Below are 25,608 nucleotides of genomic sequence, written 5' to 3' on the forward strand. Positions count from 1 at the left end.
AAAGTCTTCTTCTAGGACAAGTAATTCGATTGCCGATCTGAATTGTTTACCGGAATTAATCGATCAATCGATCGCCATGAGTTTTCTTTTTGGGAAGAGGAAGACTCCCGCAGGTGCGTGTCCTAGTTTTTTCAGGATTTTTTGCTGTTCTTTTGGCTATTTTCTTTTTTTTATTATGAGGATTGTTGTTTATTTGGTTGAATTTGTACCGATGATAAAGTTTTCTCATACGGATGATCTGTCGAAATGAACTGAGGCTTACTGTCGTGATTTTAATCGGATAGGAGAGACATTCTCTTTGTCGAGGAGAATTTGGGGTTTTGGGTGAAATTTAGGTGATACCGAAATATGATTGTAAAATTACGAAGGAAGATAGTAATCTTTTTGTGTCACACGATGTTGATATATGTACAGAAACTTTTGAAGTCATTGGATGTGTTAGGTTGTAGCTGTTCCTTTGGTTTGGGAGTACTGCAGGTTGTAGCTTAGATCAGATGAAGAAGACAGAGTAGAGCAATTCAATATGTAGATTGTGGGGTTTTGAAACCATTGAGTTAGAATGAGTGGGATTTTTCTTTCTGTGGCAAAGAAATTGATTGCTTCCCACTATTTATCTCGAGTTACATGTGTTATATTCCATTATATAAGAACGGATTATAGTCTATAAATCAGTCTGGGAGTGCATATCAGAATATGGTTTTCGTACTTGCTCATCTGGTTTTTGACATATAATGTCGTATCTTTCAGAGCTTCTGCGGGAAAATAAGAGAATGCTTGATAAATCGATCCGGGAAATAGAGAGGGAGAGACAGGGTTTGCAAACGCAAGAGAAGAAACTCATTGCAGAGATAAAGAAAAGCGCCAAGCAAGGGCAGATGGTATTCACTCTTTTATACTCTGAGCAACAAGTGGCTCTTTTTCTCTGTTTGTGTTTCTTTCGCCATCAAGTTTTCTTTCTATTGATGATGACGCAATATGGCTTCAGTGAAACTCTTAGTTGCTCAAATATGGCTATTCAGAGTGCAATCTAACAATCGATAGAAAAAGCTGAGTTAGAATTACTTTTTATGAATAAAGACTTAGATTTAGAGAACTTCAATGTTGAAAACCTGCAAGGTGAAGGTTCACATCATCTTTTACTCTTTCTTTTTCTTCCTCCCTATCTTTTTCCTTCTTCAAAGATCTAGCCAAAATCTAAAATCTATCGGTCAAGGATTTGAAAAAACATGTCATCAAACATGTGATGTTTACCATGATGAAGCATATGTCGGCTTAATAAATAATTTACGTAGGACATATGAAAATATAATACACACACACACACACACACAAGTAAACCTAACTCTAATTTGATGGTTTTCAATTAAGGCTTGAGTCAAATATAGGATTATCAGCGAATCTCTAGTCCTTTGTATTCGAGTGGACGCAAATGTTAAACTGTTTGCAACATTGCAGAAAAATTGTACTGGATTTGTTCTAGCTCTTGCAATTGGTGATCTCTCTTACAGGGGGTTGTCCTTAGACCTGCTCCATTTTGATCTCTTCAATTTTTTTCTGATCTTATTCGTACAAAAATGAGTTCAAATGTATAGCTCTGTCTTTACATCTAAGTCTGGATGCTTTAATAATGCTGGCCCCTCCAAATACAATTTGTATGAGCCCAATTATTTAGTTGTTTATTTGATTTCAAGTGTATTTGTTGCAGGGAGCTGTTAAGGTGATGGCCAAAGATCTTATCAGAACCCGACATCAGATTGAAAAGTTTTACAAGCTTAAATCACAACTTCAAGGTGTCTCTCTCAGAATTCAGGTAGGTTAACAGTATTGACTACTTAAAGCTATTTCTTAAGATTGTATCAATTTTCTAATCTGGTTTTATATGGATGAAGTAAAAATTTATTTGGGTTTCTATATTCTTTGGCCTCAGGTTTTTGCTTGCACAACTACTGCATTATATATATGAATTTGTTCTTACAGTTAGGAGTAGTATGCTTGCTGGAAGATGTAGGGTCTTGCTAATATCTGTTGAGCCATTCCTGTAAGTGGTAGAAAGGATATAAATGAATATGAACAACTTATATGATTCTAAAACCACTTCCACATCACTTTCGCTGCAGTTGATGCCATGTGGCTGTTTACAGTTTCGAAAATATTGAATTTGTGAATTATATAAACCTCTGCTTTTGTTTCGACCTCATGGCTATATGAGTTAGATTCTGCGTATTATGCTCGTTCATTTAAAACAACTTTTGGATCCAGCCTGCTGATACTGTTAATTTCACATGAAGTGCTGGTATAATTTTGTCCAGAGGTCATATCTAACCATCATTCGAGATGAGTTGTCTCACTAAAGAATATTTTCCAATTAAGTTTCTGAAAGTAATTTTGCTAGCTGTTTCCATAATCGCATTTATCTATTCATCAGACTTTAAAATCAACACAAGCAATGGGGGAGGCAATGAAAGGCGTTACTAAGGCGATGGGGCAAATGAATAGGCAGATGAACCTACCTTCTCTGCAGAGGATAATGCAAGAATTTGAAAGGCAGAATGAGAAGATGGAACTAACCAGTGAAGTCATGGCAGATGCCATTGATGATGCATTGGAAGGAGATGAAGAAGAAGAAGAGACGGAAGAATTGGTGAGTCAGGTTCTTGACGAGATTGGCATCGACATCAATTCTGAGGTATAGTTCCAGTGCTTCTCTATTTTTCTACCGTGCATATTAGTATCTCTGTATCACGGATGAATTAATGGTTTTCTGTCAATGCAGCTTGTTAATGCACCATCCTCAGCTGTAGCTGCCCCAGCTGCAAAGAATAAGGTTCCACAAGCTGAAGCGACTGGAAATGATGATGGTGGAATAGACAGTGACCTCCAGGCCAGGTTAGACAATTTGAGGAGGATGTAATTGGCTTGTAATATAGATTGTTCTGGTGAGACCGGACATCACACACTATGTGGCTTTGTAACATTTGATTAAGATAATTAAATACATGGTTTGGTACAGCTTAAGATTTCAATTATCACCACGCATCCTGTGATCTCATATCTAACATGCCAAGAGATGATTCTTTGCATCCTTGGATAGAATGACATTGCACCTTACTCGAAGCACAACTGTCGTGTTTTGTATGCCGGGGAAAAGATATGCAGGGAAAGATACAACACTGCAAGTTTCTGATTATAGTTACATTTCCTCCCATCTGGTTTACCACTTTCCAATGGTGGTGGTGATAAGTAGGGCTGAATAGTAAGTTCTGGAGGACAGAGAATTGCAAGAGTTCAGGTACATAAGGGGAAGGAGGACAAAAAATGTAAAGTTAAGAAAGTTCTTTGAGAAGAACAAGTTAAAAAGAAGTAGCGGCAACCGGCATCCACAACTTGTCTTAACCATTTTAAAACATCTAACATGTATTGTCGCATTGCAAATGACCAATTTACAATCAGTATTTTGGAATCAGCTTTCTGTATGTATTCTTGTATTTATCATCTGACCACACACCAGGCCTAACGCAAACCACCCTTCGCACATTATGTACAAAAAGAAAAATGTTGCTTCACACGTGTGAATAGTTTAAGGCTTCTAAACTAAGCTGCTTGGACCTAGCAACCCTTCACGGGAATGCTCCTGCCGCTCAGGGACTGCACGTCGCTGGGTGATGGGCGGCTCCACCGGCGAACGACAAAGGGGACAATCCATGTGGGAATAGAGCCACATATCAATACACTGAGCATGGAATAAGTGATTGCACTTGGGTAGCTGCCTTACTTCTTCCCCTTCTTCAAACACCGATAAGCAAACTGAACACTGAGAATCATAACCTTCATCTTCCGCCGCTTCATCTTTCTTGTACTTGAAACTGGAAACAAAGTCTATATTCCAGGTGTGGAGCCTCCAGGTGGTGGCGGCTGCCCGGCCACGGCCAGCTCTTTGTCGGGACCCATGATCAGTGAAATCTGCGCACATCTTTATTACTATGAGATTGTAAAGTGCAAGCACGATTGCTGCTGTACCGACCACGACGAGGCCGTAGTACAACATGTTGATGTTGGATCTTGGTGGGGAAGGTAGTGGATGAATTGCTTCATGGGGACTTGGAGCATCTCCCATGGCGATGTAGGTTGGAGAAACGGCTAGAGGCTTCTTGTCAAGTTTCAGATTTTTCTGTAATGGAGTTGTGGGATCTTGTGGTATAGGCAATGAAGACAAGAAACACAAGACAAAGTTGTACAATGTATTATTAAAGGGTAAATTACATCCGCACCCTTGTAAATTTGATCTAATTTCAAATACACCTCTATAAGTTTAAAAATTACAATTATCTCCCTTTTAAGAAATTTTTAACATCTTTAAACCTAATTAAGAAAGTGTAAAAGCATTTAAATAGTGTTACTCTTTCTTCTCAGTAGGAATAAAGAAAAAATATTAGACAAAATTTGCCCATATAACAAAATACCCAAAATAGATAATAACATACAACACTTATTTATTTCTACATCTCTCTTCACCTCTTGCAGCCAGTAATTTTCACTCTAAAGTAGTAAAACATCACCGGCAAAGTGAGCCATGGATATCTTACATGAAATTTGGTCATAAGGGCATTTTAATTCAGAAAATAATCCAATCACAGTTAAAATCTTGTATAAGGTAACTTTTGAAATATCCTACATAAAATCCAATCCTACTGGATGGAGTTACATACCCCAAATTCGATAATCATAATGTTCAATTCAATAAAAATGTATTTGCAATTAAGTTATACATTAGGGGTGTTGATGTAATTTAATCGTATTATCGGTGTATAAGGTGAACAAGGTTGAGTGAGAGAAATGGATTGAGATAAGCTCTCTCTCTCTCTCTCTCTCTCTCTCTCTCTCTCTCTCTCTCTCTCTCTCTTCTCTCTGCTCTCTCTCTCTCTCTCTCTCTCTCTCTCTCTCTCTCTCTCTCTCTCTCTCTCTCTTCTCTCTGAAGATAAACCTGGTTTCATGCATAGGTAGATTGGAAGAAGTTAATGTAATGAATGAATGTGAAGGTGTGATGTTGCTGTCAGAGTAGCAATCCACGGTAAGGATTTCAAGCATGTTGCAAGCAATTGGTGGACTATTACTATACAATTGAGTCTGGTCCTTAGATTTTGACATTCACATTAAACAATATATAATACTAAATAAAGAAGAAATTGAAGTTTTGCCAAAGGGAAAATTGCATTTACCTCCCATAATTTATCGTTTTTTGTAATTTTGATTTTATTCTTTTAGCATTCGCAAGATTTATTCTCATAAGTTGCAAAAACATTTAATTTTAATCCCAACAAGCACGTGATTTGTATGTGCCCCGTTAAGTAACTGACTATTGATTTAATTGAGGGAAGACATTATTTGCACATAGTCCATTAAAATTTAATCGAATTTGTGGTTGAGCCTAAAATTATAAGTTTTTCTGACTTATGATTAAATCTGATAAGTGCTAAAACAATAGATCAAAATAACAAATAAGTAAATAAATTGTGGGGCATAAATTACAATTTTTTCTGTTGACAAGTACCATTATTTTTCTTTCCAGATAGTGGGAGAAATATGTTTGATCTTCCATAGCACATAATATAATTAAGTACAGATTGTGTTGAAGATTGGTAAAAAATATATATATATGTAGGGGTAAATTATAATGATTTTTTTTTTAAATTTGACATAATTATAAATATTTTTTATTATTTGAAAAATTATATCTAACACTCTCTGTAATTTAAAAAATTATATCTAGCACTCTTTGAGGTTTGCTTCTATTTAATAAATAAGTGTCTCTATTAGTTAATACTCGCCGAACTTGTTTATATTAATAAAAAAAATAAAAAAAATTTGTATTTATTCAAAATTGACTTATTACTAATTTATTAACGATCAAATAAATCTTTTTCTAGCCAAATTACCCTCATACGTCTTCACGCATTAATGTATCTGAGAAGGTATATCTTCACCATTATAAGGATAGTTCAGTAAAAAAAAAAATTATTTCACTTACTATAAGTCAGTAGTAAATCAATCGAGGAAAAATATCAATTTTTATTCAATTCTTTTTTTTATTAAGATCAACAAATTTAGTATATTTTTATTAATGTATGACTTATTTGTTAGACAGAAAAATACTTCAGGGGTACCAAATATAATTTTTCAAACAACATGATGTCTAAATGTAATTGTATCAAATCAAAAAAAAAAAAAAAAGCGTAATTATCCTTATAAATTATTAGGTCCCGAAATGAATTTTAATCTGAATTTAGTTGGCAATACAAATTCCTACACAATTTGTCCGGTTTCAAGACAAAACTCATCAGCAAGATCTCTTATTGTGTCGAATACATAAAAAGATGAAATGGGAATCATAAAATTTGTGACATTGAAAATACCAATCTACTTCATTTTTATAAATACTATTGTAATAATCATTTCTTACCTCAGACACACACATTTATTTAATGGGTTTGGAACCCAATAATTTAAGTATGACATGTCGGATCATCAAATGTTAAGGTGTTTCTTAAGAGACTTATCATGAGAGTTATTATTTTGTAATAAATAGAGTCATAAACAATGCAATTATAACAAGCTAACATATTATTAGTTAAAATGAACCAAGTTGTACTAAAACAAACACAAAGCAACTAAAAAAGACAGGGAAGATTAAGTGTCAAATACAAAGCAATGAGGTAAGTACTAGATATATTCCAACTTCATTCTTGGTTTTTCAATCATTGGATTTGGTCCTAAATGTGCATTTTCCAAGAAAAGACATGGAGAAGTGGGGTTAGGAAAGATTGATAAACTACTACAAATACAATTATTTCTCAATATTTTTACCACAACGATAACATGCCTTGACTGATTATTATTCTCTTACAACCATAATCATAATTTAAATATCTTAACCGCAGCCAAAGTTGCCTACTTTGCTACCTAAACCACTTATCTCTCTACGACAAAAATATGACAATTACACATATGAAATGTTTAAGTAGATCTAATTATAATTATCTAATAATGTGTTTTAATAAGTATATATTCATTTGAGAAGTTGAATATTCAGAATGGTTGATTCAAATCGTAACGTATGCAATAGTACCAACAATATAGGAAAAATAACATTTTTAATTCCATAATTTAGAATTTTTTTATTTTTAATCTCATTAATTACAGAATTTTCAGTCGATGATCATCGTGGTCACACAAGTCAATGCATTCATCAATAGAAAACCAACTTCTTAATGGGCTAAAGGGAATAGTCACATAGGCGGCTGCAATTTGCCTTTGTTCTTTACTTAAACATATCTTATAAACTTGTGGATTCAGTTTCTTGGGCAAATGGATCAGACTTATTTTGTCATTGTTATGTAACTTGCCTTCATTTTTTCATAAGAAATAGCAGTCATGGCCCCATGCACAGTAATAGCTTTACCTTTCAATTAAGCTACAAAATTTGATCTTTCTTGTTTCCTAGGACCTCAATAATTTCTAATGCTTGAATATTATAGTAACATTATCCCCATTGTCTTCAACATAAATATAAAAATCTGAAAATACAAGTAGATCTCAGTCTATTAATAAAAGAATTTCCACATGGAAATTATGAATAAACTATTTGTCTCCACCCATTCTTTGATTCTTCTTGAGGATATGAATCAAAAACTGCCTATTTGCAACCTGAACTGTTTTTTCTTGACTGAAATGAAATGTCAATGCTTTTATGCTGACTGGGTATAGGGTATACACTACTATTTGAGCAGCCCTCCAAGCCAATTGCTTTCGCTCAAATTCTTGAATTTCCAGTTGCCCTTAATTCTCTGGTGCTGATTGGAGCTTCTGGATTCAAGTTTCATCGAATTTTCAGTCAAGAATTTTGTTTTTGGTGTACTGTATATATGTCATCAGTCAGTAGGGATTGAGGGGCTGGATTGATCAGCAGATTTTACAGTAGTTTTTTTCCATGGAAAGTGAGATATCATTGAAAGAGAAGGGAGGAAACTTTGATGTTGTTGTGGAGATTCAGGGTCCGGGGTCCGAAGAAAATCCAGGGAAAGCTTCTGATTTTCAAGAAAATGGCGATTCTGAATCCATGGAGCAATTGACCAGAGTTCAAATGAACTTGTTCACCAGCACTTCTGCTCCTGCTCAGGTGAACATGACAAGTCAAAATCCAACTCCACCAGCACAGATAATCATTCCAAGTCAAATTCCAGCTCCTGTTACAGACCTCTCTGGGAAACCACCAACGGCACCTGCCATGAGGCGAAGAACTCTGACAAAATCAGCTTATTCTAAGCCTAAATCAAGAATTGTTGAGCCTCAATTGTCAACCAACTCGAAGCCAGCTGAGGAGAATGCTCAAACTACCCCTGCAAAGTCACCTGTTATCAGTTCACCAAGCATGGTTTCTCCTTCCTTAAAAGCTAATCCTAATAGCACTCCAAAAACGTCGGCCCCGATCACGCCAAAGACGCCTTTGATGGCGTCTGTTGGAGGAGACGATGATGGTGATGATGAAGATGATGATAAGGTGTACGAAACTGAAAACGTTAAGCTTGACCAGGTGAAGAGAGGTAAGAAAGTGAAAGTGATGGTTATCATTGAATGGACTGCATTTGTATGCATAATGGCTGTTCTTATTGCTAGTTTAACAGTTAACAAGTTAAAGGGTTTCTACATTTGGAGCTTGGAATTGTGGAAATGGTCTGTGCTGGTGTTGGTAATCTTTTGTGGTCGTCTGTTCACGGAATGGTTAACCAATGCACTTGTTTTCTTGATCGAAAGGAACTTTCTGCTCAAGAAGAAGGTTTTATATTTTGTGTTTGGCTTGAAAAAGAGTGTCCGCGTTGTCATTTGGTTGGCCCTGATTCTTCTGGCATGGGCTCTGCTGATCAACCGAGGGGTTAAAAGATCGGAGGAAACCTCTAGAGTTCTAAACTATATAACTAGAGGTATTGTATCTACTCTTGTTGGGGCAGTACTGTGGATGGTGAAGACTTTACTGGTCAAATTGGTAGCTTCATCTTTTCATGTTAGAACATACTTTGACAGGATTCAAGAATCCATATTTCATCAGTATATTCTTCAGGCCTTATCCGGGGCTCCAATTGTGGAAAGCGATGCTGCTTCTAGAATTAGCGGGCAATTGAGTTTCAACAAACTGAAAACAGGAAAGCAAGAGAAGAGCAGTGAGGTGATAAACATAGATAAACTTTACAAGATGAAACGGGAGAAGGTTTCCGCTTGGACCATGGGAGGGCTGATTAGAGTGATAAGGAATTCAGAACTGCCGACTATCTCTGAGGTACTTGATGAGAGTGTTGAGGAAGAATCTGAAGGGCCGAAAGTAATTACAAGTGAGGTTGAAGCAAGAGATGCTGCCAATAGAATATTTAGGAATGTTGCAAAGCATAACCACAAGTAAGAATGAAAAACTTAATTACTTTTCGAGTTGTCTTAGTCTTTCTTTGTTTGTTTAAGTTGACGTTGCTGCATGGACTAGGTACATTGATGAAGACGACCTCTTACGTTTCATGCCAAAAGAAGAAGTCGACAATGCTATTCCACTATTTGAAGGGGCCGCAGAGTCAAGACGTATTAAAAGATCAGCCTTCAGAAATTGGGTGGTAAGAACATGTTCTCTTTGCTTCTACCTTCAATTTTTTAACATTCGTCCCTTTGAAGTTTTATGAGATTTAGATTTACTTGTATGCAGGTGAAGGCCTATAATGAGAGAAAATGCCTAGCAGTGTCACTGAACGATGCCAAAACAGCAATAGAGGAACTAAACAAGATTGCTTCAGCATTCGTACTGCTTGTGATAGTTATACTATGGTTACTTCTGATGGAAATAACAACCACCAAAGTTTTGGTCTTCATTTCATCACAACTTTTACTTGTCGTCTTTATGTTTGGAAACACTGCTAAAATGATTTTTGAAGCCATCATATTCGTATTTGTGGTGCACCCGTTTGATGTTGGTGATCGATGTGTTGTTGATGGCGTGCAGGTAATTTATTGTTGCCCGTCAAACACCTTTTCTTCTGTTTAATCTTCTCCATTTATCTTAATTCTTGGAAACTTTGCAGATGGTAGTGGATGAGATGAATATTCTGAGCACAATCTTTCTGAAAGCCGACAATGAAAAGGTGTGCTATCCTAATGCAGTTTTGGCTACCAAACCGATCAGCAACTTTAACCGAAGCCCAGAGATGGGCGATGCTGTGGAGTTCGCTGTTGATTTTAACACTTCAGTTGAGAGCATCGCTGCTTTGAAAGCCAAAATAAAAGCGTAAGTTTTCTCAAACTTCTTATGCTTTGAAGTGTGAAAAGAAGGAGCATGTATGCCTGTTACGCAACTATTATGAATACTGATTCCTTTACCTGACCTTTGAATTTAAAAGTAATCAAATAGAGGATCTTGGGATCTCTTAAGACAAAGAATCAAGTTTATGTTTATTCAAAAACTGGTTAATCAACGGCGAAGAACTTAGGTGAATCTACTTTGTGTAGGAATCCTCGCAAGAAGCTTGATGTCCTGGGAACTGATAGTCTTGCCAAACTTTCTGCTGTAACTTATGGATGGGATACTTCTCCTGAGGTCTGTCAATCGACATTAATCTTATCGGAAACCTTAGACAACTCCTCTCTCCTCGTTCAGCCCCTATTATCCGATATGTTCTCATCATCAAGGCCGCACTTTCACTACAACATGATTCTTTTTCTTGATTGTCCGTGCTATCCTTCAAATTCTCATTCATTTCTGAAGAAAAACAAGATTAGGACAAAAAGACAGATATCACTAACTGCCCATCATGACCAAGCTAAAGGAATGTCTTTGTTCATATATTATGAGTACAATGTTGTTGTTTTTCTCCTGTTATTGCAAATGGTTTTTGATTTCGTCGAGATTGTAACGGTTTGTGCATCTAATTTTCAGATACTTGGAGAGTAAGCCTCAGCACTGGAGTCCCAACCACAGCGTGCAGATCAAGGAAATCGTGGATGTGAACAAGATGATAATGGCCCTCTACGTATCTCACACCATAAATTTCCAGAACGCTGGAGAGAAGGGCAACCGTAGATCTGATCTAGTGTTTGAACTCAAGAAAATATTTGAGGAGCTCGGCATTAAATACCGTCTTCTCCCTCAGGAAGTGCAGATCAATTATGTTGGGGAAGCAATGCCGATGCCTGGTACTGTTGCACGGTGATGAAATTTTGCTTGGGAGTGTAATTCTTTCTTTCTTTTGCGTAGTGGGGTTACTAGTTGTCTCTTTCCTTGGAGATCTGCAAGTCCTTTTTGATAATGTTTTCACCTCACAAAAGCAACAAAGTGACAGTCTGAAACTATCCAAACTTCATCAACATTTAGGCTAAATTCTATTTTACCCCTGTATTTTGTTAAATTAGCAAAAAAGCCCCTTGTGTTTTGAAAATAAGTAAAAAAAAACTAATCATATTTTCAAAACCCCAACAAAGAAAAACCCCTTTCTGTTACAAATTAACGGAGAGTGGTGTAGACATGCGATGCGGGTGGTACGCTTGACTGTAAACTTAAAGTTGACGCAGCCTCATACCACCAGTTTAAGCTTGAATGATTTGATCGAGCACCCGTAGAAGTGTATGTATTATGGATTGGGCCAATATAGGTCATTTTTTGTTCCAATTCAATATTTGCAGTTTTTAAAAAATTTACCCAAAATTCAGTATGTCAATCATCAAAACCACATTTGCAGTCTAATTGGGCCGGAGTGATTTTTACGATTTTCAGTATAGAATCTTTAACATAAACAATTAAGAAAAATCGATGATTAATCTCATATTTACCCTCTTTTATTATCTCCAATCAGAGAAGCATGGCGTCTTTATTTTCATACATCACATTATAAATTTTTTTGCAATTAATAAAATTTCGATCACAACTATCGATGAAAAAGAAGAAAGATAGAGATCACCTCAACCTTTTAGATTTTACTTTAACATAAAATCTGAATAAAAAGTAAATCAAAACACAAAATTTTGTATTGTTCAAAGTAGTAACATTTTCTCTATAATAATGGACTTACTAAACACATGTTCAAATACAATACAAGAGAGGTTAGAATATGAAAATTGGGTGTAGATTTGTTGCTATCTTGATAAGCTTACTTGATTTTTTTCTCCCTCAAAAATCAAAATACACCTCATTATATAACAACATCAAATACAAGTGCATGAAGTACAGAATATACCCAAAAAAAGATTTGATCGCCCCATTTTCATCGTCCCCTCAGTAGAGCTTTCTCGGCAGTGTCCATCTCTTCCAAGATTCTTTGCTTTCTCTTTGCTGGGATTGGAGCTGTGGGTCCAAAGCTGATGTAGTGGCCGGAAACAGCGTTGAGCGCTGAGTACATGTCCCGGAAGGAGGCCCGGCCTAAGAGGGTTTTCTCCCTCCGGTACTTAGCCACCCAAGAGTTGGATGTTTCTCTAAGCTCCGCCACTGCAGTGGCGACGTTCGGGTCATTCTTGTCCAAGGTGATGGTAGTTCTGACCTTGTTGATCACCTCCTCTGTCTCCTTTACGTATTCCTCGTCGGAAGCTGCCAATGCTGAGGAAACAGGTGATAAGGATAGGGTGAGGGCTGATAGGGAGAGAAAATCACGGCGGCTTGGGAGGAGTGAGACTGCGGATGCAGTGGTGGAGGTGGCGGTGGCGACAGTAACTTTTGATCTGACGGGTATGAAGGGTTTCGAGGTGGTGGTGGTGGTGGTGGGGGTGATCAGTGTTGGGGAAGCCATTGGGTGGGTGGGTGAGTGGATGTGTGGAGAGAAAGAGTGCTGTAGTTTTTGTGAGGGAAGTGAAAAATATGATTTGGTCTATTGCCACGTTGGCTTATCATCTTATCTTGTATTTGTAGTTTATGGATGAGGTTGGATGTTTCTTGATTCCTTCTTATATAATTATGATATGATATGGTGTTTCTATTTAACAAAAAAAAAAAAAGAAAAAGGGCACCCAAAATTGTCTTAGATTGGGAATATCATATGGTTGTTTGTCCGAAATGTTGTACATTGTGGTAGTAGCAAAGTGATAACCTTATCACCACAACCAAGTGAGAAGCTGCCACGTTGGACAAATCTTGAGATACCCTCGATTCTCCACCTCTCGTTCCTTCCCTCTCTCAACACCCCACCATCCAATCCCCTCCAAATACACTCCTATCCCCAAGACCAAGAGCATATTCATTTAACAGCAAGAACAAGCATCAACTTGCCTGAGTGAGCGGCTGTTGAGAGAGCAGACACAGAAAGGAATGGCTTCCACTTCTGCAGTATCCATGGCATTGCCGTTGGCCCGTGCTGGCCAAAAGAGGCAACCAAGTGCCGATGCCTTCCTCAAGCCGTTACCCGTCAGGCCATCCAAGGTTGTGTCGAAGCCAGTTGGGAAGTTTGAAGTCAAGGCCTCGTTGAAGGAGAAGGTCGTCACTGGATTGACAGCCGCCGCATTGACGGCTTCCATGGTCGTCCCCGACGTGGCTGAGGCGGCCGTCTCTCCGTCTCTGAAGAACTTCTTGCTCAGCATCGCGGCCGGAGGTGTTGTGCTGACAGCCATTGTTGGAGCTGTGATTGGTGTGGCCAACTTTGATCCTGTCAAGCGGAGCTGAGAAGATTTGCTTTTTGTGTTCGATGTGTTTCCATATGTGTATCTATGAAATTTGTCAATGTCATCATCATTACTTTTGGTGAAAAAAGAGTAATTGTTGTTTCTCTTAGCTTTAATTCTTATTTCTTATAGAAACCTGTTCGTGATATAGATCAATTACAAACTCGCAGTTGCCACCCCAATTTACCAATCTATTCTTGGCACCCGCAGTAAGATAAAATAAAAAGACGACTTTCGGATAAGAAATTTTTTTCTTTTTATTAGGAGGAATTCATCAACTTAAGTGATGCAACTTAACATACACCAACATCTACAGCAAAACAAATGCCTGCTCAAAATTTCTTCATCAACCAACGGAACACATGAAGAACTGCTTTTGGCTCGTCTCACAGCAGAAGTGAAGAAGATTATGACATTATTCTGGAAATTGAATCGAATACACCCACAGGACAGCTCAATTGGAGTTTAACATGTGATGAATTACATGTGTGATTGCCGTATACAGATGTTTTAAGTATACGATAAATGAGAAAAATTCCCTAATATCAAACTTAAACTGGTGTTTCAATGCTAGGGGTTAATATCTTCCTAGAAAAATATTACAGAAAACAACAAACACTTGAGTTGTTGTTCTATTTCTCAACGCAATTGAAACTTTGGGATCATGTCAAACAGAAATCTACTTTCTTCAGAATAGTTCACCTTCTCTGCCTTCACAACTGTGATTTTCACCCTCTGTTCATCACCATAAATCTCCTCTTTGATTTTAAGCCTAAGGAGAAACTCCGTAAAAAGACAATTCCGAATAATTTCAGTAAATTTGACATCATTTTCAGCTTCATATTTTAACAGGTATAAGTCCTTGGCTGAGCAACCCAATATCTCTTCACCAGTTTCCTGAAAAGCAGTCACCCATGTCAACCCAGTATGATCCTGAACCTGGACTTGAAGTAGGTATCTGTAATCACACTCTTCAAATTCTTGATTACACCTATCACATAGCCATCTAGAGTTCCCTGACTTAGTCACTTTCTTGTTACACTGCCTGTCACCGATCATCAACGGGCAAGCTGTGTAGCAGAAATTGTCTGTTTTAATGAAAGATATGGTTGCCTTAACTGTGATCCAGTCCGGCTTGTCGGACCTCCCAAGCCCTTCATCTTTTATCTGTGCCAAAGTCTTGCGTGTTTCATTCTTTGATCCACCAGGCATAACTTCTCTAGATATGGAATGAGAAGCAATCTCTTTTCCACCGTGCTCAAACCAGTCTCTTAAGCTGTTAGCCTCGGAACAGTCTGGATTTATGAATAACTGAGTCGCGGAGATGGTACTGACAGACTTCCCAGTGAAGTCATTAACCTTTCCAGCTTTGATAGCTAAAATGGGAAAGTTACCAGTTTCTACCATTTCCTGCAACTGCTGTCCTTCCCTGTTGCAAAATTCTCCCCATAATGTCAGCTCAACACTAAGCCCAGATTGATCCTTCAAGTTCAGAATTCTCCTTTGTGTTTCCATTCCATTCTTTCTCAAGATAGGAACAGAAGGATTTACAGTTACTACAACACCAATTACATCCAGTATAGAATTGCTTTCGGTATGTTGAATTTCACTAATAGGTCTAAATGAAAACTGTTGCCTTGGTATTGAAGCATCTTCATCTGGAAAAAGATCCACTGATGATGCCGTTTCCAAAAATATTTCCCACTCATTCTTCAGATGGTTGAAATTCTTCTGGGCAGGTTTCAAGCTACCCTTAGATATCACATAGACTTTCCCAACTTCAATAGTATCATAAAAACGGTCAACTACGGCATTGAAGCATGTTGCCCGGATTTCCCCTCCATCTGAGTCTAGGAGATCAAAGGAGAATACTTTCCCATCTCCTCTTGCATTGTTGTACCGTCGAAGATCTCCTTTTGCTGTCACTCGTGCCTTGATGGCCCATCGACCTTGATAAGGATTCAGAGCAGCAATAGGGATAATCCGTGCTGGGGCCTCATTCCTCATGATTGCCCCATGATTTTTATAATTTGGAGGAGGTTGGTATGATGGCTGTACAGTGGGACGGAAACTCTGAGTGTTGCTGCCTTGATTCTGGAAACCTGAAGTTTTTACATGGCTAAAGCTTGCGAGTGCTGAAGTTTGCACACCAACATTATTATTTTTTATTGATGTTGGTCGTCCAGAAGGCATATCAGGTGCTGGCTTTTGAGGCACTGAATCAGCTTCGGAGAACATTTTTGGGTTGCCAATTACATCACAGTCAGGAATAATTGTTTCCATGTTTAGTACCACAATGATCCTGCAAACACAATTCGCAGTTATTAAGTTCCCAGCCTATAAAGCTTGGGAATATATGCCACCAATCAGTTTGATGGTGTTGGATTTAAGATTTAGGTGTTGGAAGTCCCGCTTTCACTTTAATATCGACTGTTTTATCCTAAAATTTGTTCAGTTGCGTTCAGCAGCATGGAAATGAGCTTAGCAAAAGACTCCAATTCAAACTCATAGCAGTAGGCCGAATTGATGACACCAAAAGCACCCAACACCTATCAGCTTGACTAACCAACCAGACTTCTCGTTAGTTCCATGATTTAGTTTTCTGAGAAGACAAATAAGCTAATAATTATTGACGAAGACCCTCATCGTGTTAATATTATCAAGAATAAACCAAACTTGATGGATAAGAATGAGCCAGAATTGCATATATGAGCATAGCCTACAAAAAATGTGACTGAAATGCTTTTGGGAAAGGTGGACAACTTACTCTCATTGTGAAGTATTTAAAGCCACCAATACTCAACTCATTCATATTCAACCATTTACTGAAGAGGTTTTTATATCGACACAAGAATCATTGGCTGCTCGATCTGATCTTACGACTACCACTATGCAAACAAGCACCACTACTTTTGGAGCGCACACCTCGTAGTTGCATTCCAACCTTATGACTGCAGATCTACTCGGGTAATATTTTTGTTGAGCATGTCATTCAATCCGGTAAGTCAACTTTCTCTCTGTCTCCACACTCAAAGTTTGCAAATCGGTAAACATCAAACGAACACATCTAGAACACATTGTGCTTTAAGTGTGGTCTTTTATCTCAATCATACTGCTCCAATATTTTGTATAGTTGAAATATGAGGTATAATATATCATATCTATAAGCATCATGTGATCTAATTTCTGTTTTTACTCCTTATTGCTGTCCAAATCTCATAAATGACTTCTTTCACACTGTTTACGCATACAAAAACCAACTGAAAAAATCAAGGTTTTCAATATAGATACTCATTCTTATACAAAACGAACTGGAAACGGTAAACAAACTAGAACCAAAGAGCTACCATCAAACTTCTACCTAAATGCAGCTAAGCTTAAAAAGAAGAAAGACCAGAATCACTAAGTCAATTACCAGGCCAGCTAACCACAGCTCAATATCAATCTGTTCCGCGCACAAACAGACAAGCTCAGATGAACTCGTAATTCCTCATCCATAAATAAAATCCTCCAAAACTCTTAAATAAATAGAAAAACCACAGATCATGTACAAAATATATAGAAGCACAGGAGTTGGACACCGGAACAGCTTATACAAAATTACACTAGGTGATTAAAGAATATCAAGGGATCGGAGCGAAGAACTTACTTGCGGTTTTGGACAGTGCTGCAGATGTAATCGATGAGCTGGATGACCGATCCCTTGCGGACTCCGCCGGTCTTCACCCGATCATTGAGCTGAGTGGCGAGCATGGCGTGCTGAGTTGCCACGGAATCGGAGAGGAGGAGGCGGTAGCGCTCCTGCGTGGAGCCAATGAGCTTGATGTCCAACACCTGCACCAGTGGCTTCGAATTAACGTCGCCGCCGTTTATCGCCGATATGGCGTTCGCCGTCAGATTCACCGGCATTGCTTGCTGATTAAAGTGGAAAACCCTAAGAATCGGAAAATGAAAACTGAATTATGAAGTCGGAAGTCGGAAGCGGAAATCGAGGAAGAATTTCGGAAATTGAGAAAGAGATGAAGGCGTGGGCGGTTCTTCATTTCACATATATTGGAGGGCAATTTGGGGAGACGAGCGTTGATGAAATGGCGGGGAGAAACCGACCCACTCTTTCTATTTCAGGACATGGAATACAATTTTTATAATTTATTTATTTATTTTTGTTTATGCTATTAGGAAAATTGTTTGCTCTAATTTCACCCCTCATTACATAATTAATTTTTAAAAAATAATTATGATGTATGGATTAAAATTTCATGATTATAATTACATAAATAGAAAAAAATATAGTTAAATTATTCAAAATCTTAATTCATTATTTAAAGAAGAAATTTGAAAATTATTTATGACTAATTAAGTAAAAAGAATAATGATAATGGGATTAAAAGTTATGAATAATAAATTTAATCAAAATGTGACTTTAATAAAATTTAATTCTTAAGCGATTATTGAAAAAATATCAGCCAATTCAAATATCATAAAAAAATATATTTGGTTTGGATAGCTGAATCACAATCTTAAGAGGAATACTTAAATTTTCAGTATAGACATAAGAAAAAACAAATACGATAATTTTGTTATGTAATATGATTCCTTTTTATAATAAAAGAATTTATTTGACATTTAGTGATAATTGTGATCATTAATACAAATATGTACTTTAATAAACATAGAAGCAAATGGATAAAGCAAAAGGAGTATTGGAAAGAGAAAAACAAAAGGAGTTAAAGAAATGGAGAGAAATGAGATTATTAAAGTTGGAAGGCAAGAAGGGGTAAAGAAATTAACCTTTCACCTAATTGTTTTACCCCTGATTAGTTACATGGGGGAATATTTAGTTTGCATTTTTAATAAAAGCAATGATTACATGACTATATAAATATTTTAATTGACTAAGTCCAAGTCAGTTTGCCCAAAATCAAATTGACTCGATAGAAAGTGAGTTAGTCTGGTTTAGATCCAATCCAATTGAGTAAATCTCGAGAATTAATATTTGGGGCAACCCAGCCTAGTAGCGCAAGACACGTGGTCTTGACCATTTTTTCTTTTCAATAATGCGAGTTTTTGTTTTATTCTTTTAAATTGACTATTCTAATAAATTTGTTATACTTTTAACATTTTAAGAAAGATATAATCTTTGTTGTTCTACTCCTAAATTTTTTATAGGTAAATTCATTAGTAGTCTTCATTTATTTTAAGTCATTTTGAATTTGTTATTATCTAATATATTATCATAAGCTTAGAAAAATAAAATAAAATACCAAAAAAATAACACATCCAATGGTTTAAGCCTGGGCTGGCTTGGTGGGAGGCCTCAACTGGGCCTTATGCATTCGGTCAATACTTAAAAATGATTAATAATTATAAATAAATTAGAACAAAACCCACGTAGATTGTACGTAAATTCTCACTTCAAGTTACACAAAAACCCAAAGATCCGGTGAAAGCATGCAGATTCGTTACTCATTAGGAAAATGTCAAGAATTTTCATTTTGAAACATTAGTAATAATAATTTTAGATTATTATTAATTTTATGACAATATGATGATATAAGACCACAAAAATCACCCAACCCCTGAAGGCGGAATTTAAAAAATTGTTGGCCTAAAATTGGACTGCTATACGTGAAACACTGAAACCAGATCAGCAGAGCCTTCGGCTTATCTTATTATCACATTTTCTGATCTGTTTTCTAAACCAAAAATGGATGAGTACATAAACATATTTTTAGCTTTCGAATCCTGTCGTTCCCTTATAAATCTGGAATGCAAGATTAATTGCAATAGAACAAACAGAAAAAAGATCACTAGAATAAATAGTTCAACAAAAATTCTGCTGTCACAGATTGAAAATTGGAGAAAGACTTGTGTCTACTGTTCTCATCTGTCAAAAAGATTGCTAAGAACGAATGTAAATGCGCACGAGTAACAAATATCAGGTGTTGATGCCCTCTACGCTTGCACCTCAACTTCAGCCGGTACCATGGTTGGCCTGATAAACTCTTCTTCCTTTGGAGGATGAATTGTGACTAGATCTGGAAGAGGAGTAGTCGGACCTTGCTTTCCTTTTGGATCCCAGTCGAGCATAATCTTAACCTTGATGCCAAGCACTCCCTGAGCAAGTGCACAAATCAGAATATAAAAAAGAACCCATAAAAGAGAGCTAATTATGGCGTCCAACAAGATCAGTAGTAACTCAGCTAGAAACATCAGGAAAGGAGCATACCTGTCTGAGTAGCACATGTCTGACAGCAGAATCGATGTATTCCTTCACTGGCTGACCAGAAGAGATCATATATCCATCCTTGAACTTCATGGACTTAGCACGCTGAGCCCTCAGCTTTCCACTAACTATCACCTGAGGCCCACATGGAATACATGAATTTAGACAAGCAGCACAACTAAAAGAAACCAAAAGGGCTAAAGTCAAGGAACAGCTGTTACCTCGCAACCCTTCGCTCCACTCTCCATAACAAATCGCAAAACACCATAGCATGCCCTGAGGTGAGAAAAAAAGAATCAACACAAATCCACTTTTAATAAATGAGCCATACAACAAAATCAAAAGTTCCAGTTCATCTTCATCATCTAGATTAGACAATTTCACAAAATCAAGTAAATTATTCCGACATAGAAATTGAACAATGTTAGTTGGAACTCCTTAAATTTTGGTTTTACAGACAACTCAAGATATTGAAGTTGAAAATTGTAACTTTCAACCCGAGCACTGAGCAATAGTTTTCAAGCCAAAGCAACTAGTTATAAACAAAATACAGCAACATGAAAAACAGAGTGCACCTCAAGATGATCAAAGCATGGAGGAAGACGTTTTTATAGTCATCATCTGACAAGGACACCAATTTTGCTTTATGGATGACATAGTATACACTTCAAGATTACTAGGCCGATAAATTAAGCTTGTTATATACTTAACAAAGTATTAATTACTACACCCAGTTTCTCCCGCTTATAAACAAGAGTGTCGATGGACACTAGCGCATCATGTATAAATGATCACAAAAGTCAAAAATAACAAGGACAAAGAATACCCAATCAAAAGAACAGATCAAGTGCGCATTCTACATAAACTTGCAAATTCACATGCAGTGTACAAAACAATTCCCTAGAAGCATGCCCTAGAAACTCGGTTATTGCAGCTATTTCCCCCGATAAACATGAACCTAAAATAGCCTACATTGCCTTAGATCGCAAATAATAAGAGCAATTAGGAGTGGATAGTAGATACAGTTTAAGACATCCTTCCAGAAAGATTCAACAGTCACTATTCTATTCCAAAATACAGGCCTGGAATATAACATAATAATCATGTCTCTTCTCCAACAATACAGCATGAAAATCAGTAATTTTCATGACAATTACAGATGGATCAAGACAATTTTTTTAGTCATCATCCGACACAAAAATTGGTATTGAAACACCAAAATTGCTTTGTGGATGACATAGCAGCAACAATTAGACTCACGCAGAAACCAGCCCACATATCAATAGCCAGCTAGACAGCTTAATTCCAGTAGGTAATAATACACCTAAATCTCTACAATCCCTTGTCTCAGTTATACTTGATGGCATCAGTCCATGAACAAAGATCAGCAGAGGTATACACCTAGATCCACTTAGTGACATTTTTATAGTCGAAATAAACGTTTCTTTTTTTATTAATTCTTTCTTGGTTTCTTTCATTATTGTAAAATGATTTATCAATAATTTTTTTGGTTGATTCAAGAAAAAGTTCTATATTCATTCTGGGAATATTAATGATTAGATAAAAATATATTTGTGTAGCTCAATGAAAAATTAAAAAAAAGGGTACTGTAGAGATTAATCAAGCATTTCTTCTTTTTAATATTTGCCATTTTTCAAATCTTTTGGCATTATAACTTGTTCTGTTAGGACCAAGATTAGTGAAACAAAGAATAAGGCAACAGGAAGAAAATTATTTACCATAAGATGTACCAAATAAACATAGAATACCAAATAAATTATTTTTAAGCAAGAAATAATGAAGCAACAAAATCAAGTGAATCCATTACCGCCTGACGGCAAGGCCACCAAGGAGTTTGTATCTGAGGGATTCGGCCTGGGCAATGGCGCAAAGCCCCCTGTTGTTAACCTTCTCAGCATACAATTCAACACTGTTCTCAGGAAACTTGAACCTCTTCTGCACCACCGAAGTTAGCTCCCTAATCCTCCTTCCCTTCTCCCCTATAGTAATAAAGCCAACCGAATCCAATCAAAATTACAACAAGCGATAAATAAATAAACACATGATTTCATATATTGAGCAGAAAAACAACACAGTAAACCTAGAATGATCAGATTTTGCCAAATTAGTCAACCAACTCATCAGAAAATAAAAATCAGATCATATAAAGCAAAAAAATCGACAGACAAAACGACTAAGATATACCAAGAACGTTCTGGGTGCGCGTTGCGCGGATGATGATCTCAGTCCTCATGGGAGTAACCCTAACCTCTACCCCAGAGTATCCATCCTCCGCCAGTTCACGCATCAATAACTCGTTCAACTCCGCAAAGAACACTCCATCAGCCACAAACTGTTACACATCAATTCATCCAAAATTACGAAAAACAAAAATCAAACATCAACAGCGGTACACATACAACGCGCTTATAAGAATCATGAATAAATCACAAAAGCAAAAAACCTTTCGCTTCTTGCTCATCTGAGTCGCCATTGTCGTGTGCACGGGAATGGGGAGATCTGAGATTAAGTGTTCCGCGCGACAAATGCAAACCCTAGATGGATTAGGGTTTAGAGTTTGTGAGAAGATTTATATTGGTTGAATAGGCTTTGAGCTATTGGGCTCTTGGACTCAATTAGGGCTGGGCCTTATAAAATGGGCCAACTCTGCTTCGTTAGAAACATAAAAGCCCAAAAACAGTATGTTTATTTGAGGTTGGGCTTGGGCTTGTGGGACAGCCATAATGTCCTCGCTTTCCATCAACGTCTGACCTTGAGTTTGGATTGATGAATTTAAAACAAAAACTTTAATATTTATATAAAAAATATATTAAATTTATTTGGATAAATTCATATCATAAAAATAAAATAAATTATTTCAATTTTATTTTATGATAAATTACAATGAATTCCCCTAAAATTTGGCATAATTACAGATACTCCATTATTGTTTAGAAAATTATCAATACTTTTCTAATTTTAAAGTCCCAACAACTAGCTTGATCTGTCAGTTTCCATTAGGTTTCCATCCCTGTGGACTATATATTATAATTTTAATTATTTTTTAAAAAAATTAAAATTATTTTATGGACTAATTTTTTTACAATTTTTAAAAAAAATTCATTTACATATTCGACTTTTTATAATTTTCAAAAAAAAAAAATTCAATACAAAAAAAGTACAACAATGACAAAATTGATAATTCTAAGTCTCCACCCACATATTACATAATTTTATCGAAGGTATGGTGATTCTCAAACAGTAATGTGGTATTTATAATTATATCAAAATTCAAGATAGTATATTTCTAACATGCGGGGGCAAAGGATCTTTAATTAATTAAATGTTTTGTTCCCCTATACTACCTAGTTGTTTATCGTATCTTCACTTTTTATACGAATACTACTTATTTTTTAATCTGCTACTGTTTTTAATTCTTTTTATAAAACTCATTTTTTAAAAGTAAGAATTTTCGCAAACACTCTCTCAATCATTAAATAAATGGGAATTCGTGTTATTTATTGATAACATTGGGATTAAATTCAAAATAGATTTGCCAAAATCTGGGACCCAACTTATTAAAGTTTTGTGGGCATAAGATCTAAACCTAGACTTGTACTCGAGGTGGATTAGTTGGACTAATTTTATAATTCGAAAATACTAAATTAATTTTTTTAAATACAATTCTAAAAATAATATAGCTTCGACTTTCCAATACGATAAAATAATATTTTTAACAAATAACTAATTATTTATAAAATGCATGTTTACATTTTAATTAGGGTATATTATAATAAGTTCTACTGAAATTTGTTATAATTATAATTATTTTTTTGTTGTTTTACAAATTACAAATATTTTCTATTGTGTTATATGATCGTTAATTTTAAGGAGTATTTATATTTTTTAAAATAATAAAAAATATTATAATTATGATAAATTTCAAAAAAATTCGATTAATTCACCCTATCATTATTGAAGAAAGGACACGCATATTCTTTACTTTCATTTATTGGAAAGTAAACTATGTTTTATTGTATATTTTATTACAATGCATTCATAATGGGCTCTTTCATATAGACAACCTCACTGGACTAACTAATGGACTCTTCTCTCACAATGGCCCAAACTTTCACTATATTTTTGCATTGGTTTTAATCCATGAGAAATATTTTTAGTTACATTCACAAAAATTATATTCAGTAATTATTGTATGGTCGTAGTCAATTGTTATTTATTTAATTTTTTATTTTTAACTATGATAATTAATTATAATTAAATGTTGTATATATCGCGTGAAACAATATGGATCGTGGAACAAGTGTTTTACATCAATTACAAATGAGAAGTATGAACGATTATAAATTTCAAATCTTTTTTTTTTTTTTTTTTTTGTGTTTTCAACTTGTCGCATTTTTAGAATAAAATTGTAATGCTTATGCAAAGTCGCAATATCCAATACCTCGCACAATGAGACATTCGATCAGTAGATAGAGATGCATGATTTGAAAATCTACTCTTATAGAAGAATTTCGGCAAATTAAGAAATAATTATACTTACATCCCTGATTTGTGATTTATTTATACAAACCACGAAAACCACCACTGACAACTAAAATATAGGGATAATTTGTGTAATAATATTAACACTTTTTAGATGTGTATGCGTAATTTTCTAAAAGGTATAAATAATTTATATAAATAATATTGACGTTTTTTGTGCATACATACATATTTTTTTTATAAAAATAAATAAATTATAAATCAGACTGTATAGCTAACTATCCCAATTAAAAATCCAAATTTGAATTGCGATGGCTGAATTTGGTTTTAATAAGACTTCAAGTACGTTGGGTTGTGGATAAGGATTGTGTGGTGAAGTAATATATTGAAATAAGTGAGGCAATATCATATTGTTATTTAGTAGCATGATTCTTTTACTACATTGACGTTAAATACTTAAATATTTTATCTTTATAGAAAAAATATAATATAGAATATTTATTGCACTTAATTAAACTCTATGTGCATGATGATCAATCTATAAATAAAAAAGATATTCGGACAACCATAACATCTCGGGATGTTGACAACTTTTATTATCAATGTTGAAATTTTTTATGCTTTTCTTATAATTGAAAAGACTTGAATAATTTTCGAACACCCTTATAAATTTAGGAGCACAGTAAAATATTATGTAAAACTTTGTATAAATTATATATTTTGAAGTGATTGTAGCTAGTTACTAGAAACTATAAACAAACACATGAAGATATATATATATATATATATATGTATGTATGTATGTATTTGGGTTGAGGTTTTGGATACTATACGAGGTCCTCAACAAGAGATGGAGTCCATGATTGGAGATCTGATCCATCACTAGACTTTTGTTGAGGAGTATTGAGTTGACCTGAAAATAGCAATACGGTAGGCTTATTGGGGTGATCCTGACTAAAACTCTTCAATACATATTAGATGGGTTTAGAAATAAATCAAATGACGTCGAAGAGTTAGATCATATTATCAATGTATATTTAGTCAAAAGCACGTGTCCACATTTGATACATAGAGTGTTTTTTATGATCAATAATTGGCAAACTAAGTCATTCGATCTGGTCCCGTTATGTCTCAGACCTTCGTCTTGTAAGAGAAGGAACAAGTATGCAGAATCATAGGAAAACTTTAGAAAAAAGAAAGATATAAAAGAA

The 25,608-nt window shown here is 35.7% G+C and overlaps 7 protein-coding genes across 9 annotated transcripts; 3 read left to right on the forward strand and 4 right to left on the reverse strand.

Moving 5' to 3' along the window:
- On the forward strand, positions 7–3,023 carry LOC105173658 (vacuolar protein sorting-associated protein 2 homolog 1). Its single transcript, XM_011095495.2, has 5 exons — positions 7–113; positions 748–878; positions 1,706–1,810; positions 2,426–2,686; positions 2,774–3,023. The coding sequence occupies exons 1-5, from the start codon at positions 77–79 to the stop codon at positions 2,909–2,911; spliced, it is 672 nt and encodes a 223-aa protein (XP_011093797.1). The 5' UTR covers positions 7–76; the 3' UTR covers positions 2,912–3,023.
- On the reverse strand, positions 3,587–4,114 carry LOC105173659 (E3 ubiquitin-protein ligase RING1). Its single transcript, XM_011095496.2, has one exon. The coding sequence runs from the start codon at positions 4,112–4,114 to the stop codon at positions 3,587–3,589; it is 528 nt and encodes a 175-aa protein (XP_011093798.1).
- Positions 7,651–11,428, forward strand: LOC105173826 (mechanosensitive ion channel protein 10-like). 2 transcript variants are annotated; one of them, XM_020697917.1, is made up of 6 exons: positions 7,651–9,444; positions 9,527–9,650; positions 9,740–10,033; positions 10,113–10,315; positions 10,537–10,624; positions 10,964–11,112. In XM_020697917.1, the coding sequence occupies exons 1-6, from the start codon at positions 7,985–7,987 to the stop codon at positions 10,976–10,978; spliced, it is 2,184 nt and encodes a 727-aa protein (XP_020553576.1). In that variant the 5' UTR covers positions 7,651–7,984; the 3' UTR covers positions 10,979–11,112. The 2 variants fall into 2 exon arrangements, with proteins under 2 accessions (XP_020553576.1, XP_020553575.1); XM_020697916.1 differs by lacking the exon at positions 10,537–10,624 and having other exon boundaries at positions 7,655–9,444; positions 10,964–11,428.
- Positions 12,051–12,938, reverse strand: LOC105173660 (photosystem II repair protein PSB27-H1, chloroplastic). The gene has a single exon (XM_011095497.2). The coding sequence runs from the start codon at positions 12,801–12,803 to the stop codon at positions 12,285–12,287; it is 519 nt and encodes a 172-aa protein (XP_011093799.1). The 5' UTR covers positions 12,804–12,938; the 3' UTR covers positions 12,051–12,284.
- LOC110012835 lies at positions 13,175–13,777 on the forward strand. Its single transcript, XM_020697918.1, has one exon. The coding sequence runs from the start codon at positions 13,319–13,321 to the stop codon at positions 13,667–13,669; it is 351 nt and encodes a 116-aa protein (XP_020553577.1). The 5' UTR covers positions 13,175–13,318; the 3' UTR covers positions 13,670–13,777.
- On the reverse strand, positions 13,586–17,771 carry LOC105173661 (replication protein A 70 kDa DNA-binding subunit A). 2 transcript variants are annotated; one of them, XM_011095498.2, is made up of 2 exons: positions 17,318–17,771; positions 13,586–15,970 (listed from the first exon to the last, which is right to left on the reverse strand). In XM_011095498.2, exons 1-2 carry the CDS (start codon positions 17,575–17,577, stop codon positions 14,308–14,310), a joined length of 1,923 nt encoding a protein of 640 aa, XP_011093800.1. In that variant the 5' UTR covers positions 17,578–17,771; the 3' UTR covers positions 13,586–14,307. The 2 variants fall into 2 exon arrangements, with proteins under 2 accessions (XP_011093800.1, XP_011093801.1); XM_011095499.2 differs by having other exon boundaries at positions 13,586–16,270; positions 17,318–17,448.
- Positions 19,450–22,473, reverse strand: LOC105173662 (40S ribosomal protein S3-3-like). Its single transcript, XM_011095501.2, has 6 exons — positions 22,359–22,473; positions 22,100–22,247; positions 21,723–21,894; positions 20,116–20,170; positions 19,898–20,029; positions 19,450–19,785 (listed from the first exon to the last, which is right to left on the reverse strand). Exons 1-6 carry the CDS (start codon positions 22,386–22,388, stop codon positions 19,624–19,626), a joined length of 699 nt encoding a protein of 232 aa, XP_011093803.1. The 5' UTR covers positions 22,389–22,473; the 3' UTR covers positions 19,450–19,623.

This window comes from Sesamum indicum, linkage group LG11 (assembly GCF_000512975.1).
Source record: "Sesamum indicum cultivar Zhongzhi No. 13 linkage group LG11, S_indicum_v1.0, whole genome shotgun sequence".
Taxonomy (NCBI): Eukaryota; Viridiplantae; Streptophyta; class Magnoliopsida; order Lamiales; family Pedaliaceae; genus Sesamum; species Sesamum indicum.

Bases quoted from the DNA above. Each gene is read 5' to 3' on its own strand.
- LOC105173826 (XM_020697916.1), top strand. From the start codon at position 7,985: ATGGAAAGTGAGATATCATTGAAAGAGAAGGGAGGAAACTTTGATGTT. The intron at 9,445-9,526 runs GTAAGAATGAAA...TGCATGGACTAG, and splicing joins GTTGCAAAGCATAACCACAA to GTACATTGATGAAGACGACC. The intron at 9,651-9,739 runs GTAAGAACATGT...ACTTGTATGCAG, and splicing joins CAGCCTTCAGAAATTGGGTG to GTGAAGGCCTATAATGAGAG.
- LOC105173659 (XM_011095496.2), bottom strand. From the start codon at position 4,114: ATGGGAGATGCTCCAAGTCCCCATGAAGCAATTCATCCACTACCTTCC.
- LOC110012835 (XM_020697918.1), top strand. From the start codon at position 13,319: ATGGCTTCCACTTCTGCAGTATCCATGGCATTGCCGTTGGCCCGTGCT.
- LOC105173658 (XM_011095495.2), top strand. From the start codon at position 77: ATGAGTTTTCTTTTTGGGAAGAGGAAGACTCCCGCAG. The intron at 114-747 runs GTGCGTGTCCTA...CGTATCTTTCAG, and splicing joins GAAGAGGAAGACTCCCGCAG to AGCTTCTGCGGGAAAATAAG. The intron at 2,687-2,773 runs GTATAGTTCCAG...CTGTCAATGCAG, and splicing joins GCATCGACATCAATTCTGAG to CTTGTTAATGCACCATCCTC.
- LOC105173661 (XM_011095498.2), bottom strand. From the start codon at position 17,577: ATGCCGGTGAATCTGACGGCGAACGCCATATCGGCGATAAACGGCGGC. The intron at 15,971-17,317 runs GTAAGTTCTTCG...TTGTGTTTGCAG, and splicing joins AGCACTGTCCAAAACCGCAA to GATCATTGTGGTACTAAACA.
- LOC105173660 (XM_011095497.2), bottom strand. From the start codon at position 12,803: ATGGCTTCCCCAACACTGATCACCCCCACCACCACCACCACCACCTCG.
- LOC105173662 (XM_011095501.2), bottom strand. From the start codon at position 22,388: ATGGCGACTCAGATGAGCAAGAAGCGAAAG. The intron at 22,248-22,358 runs GTTTTTTGCTTT...GATGTGTAACAG, and splicing joins AGATGAGCAAGAAGCGAAAG to TTTGTGGCTGATGGAGTGTT. The intron at 19,786-19,897 runs GTATGCTCCTTT...GCACTTGCTCAG, and splicing joins GACATGTGCTACTCAGACAG to GGAGTGCTTGGCATCAAGGT.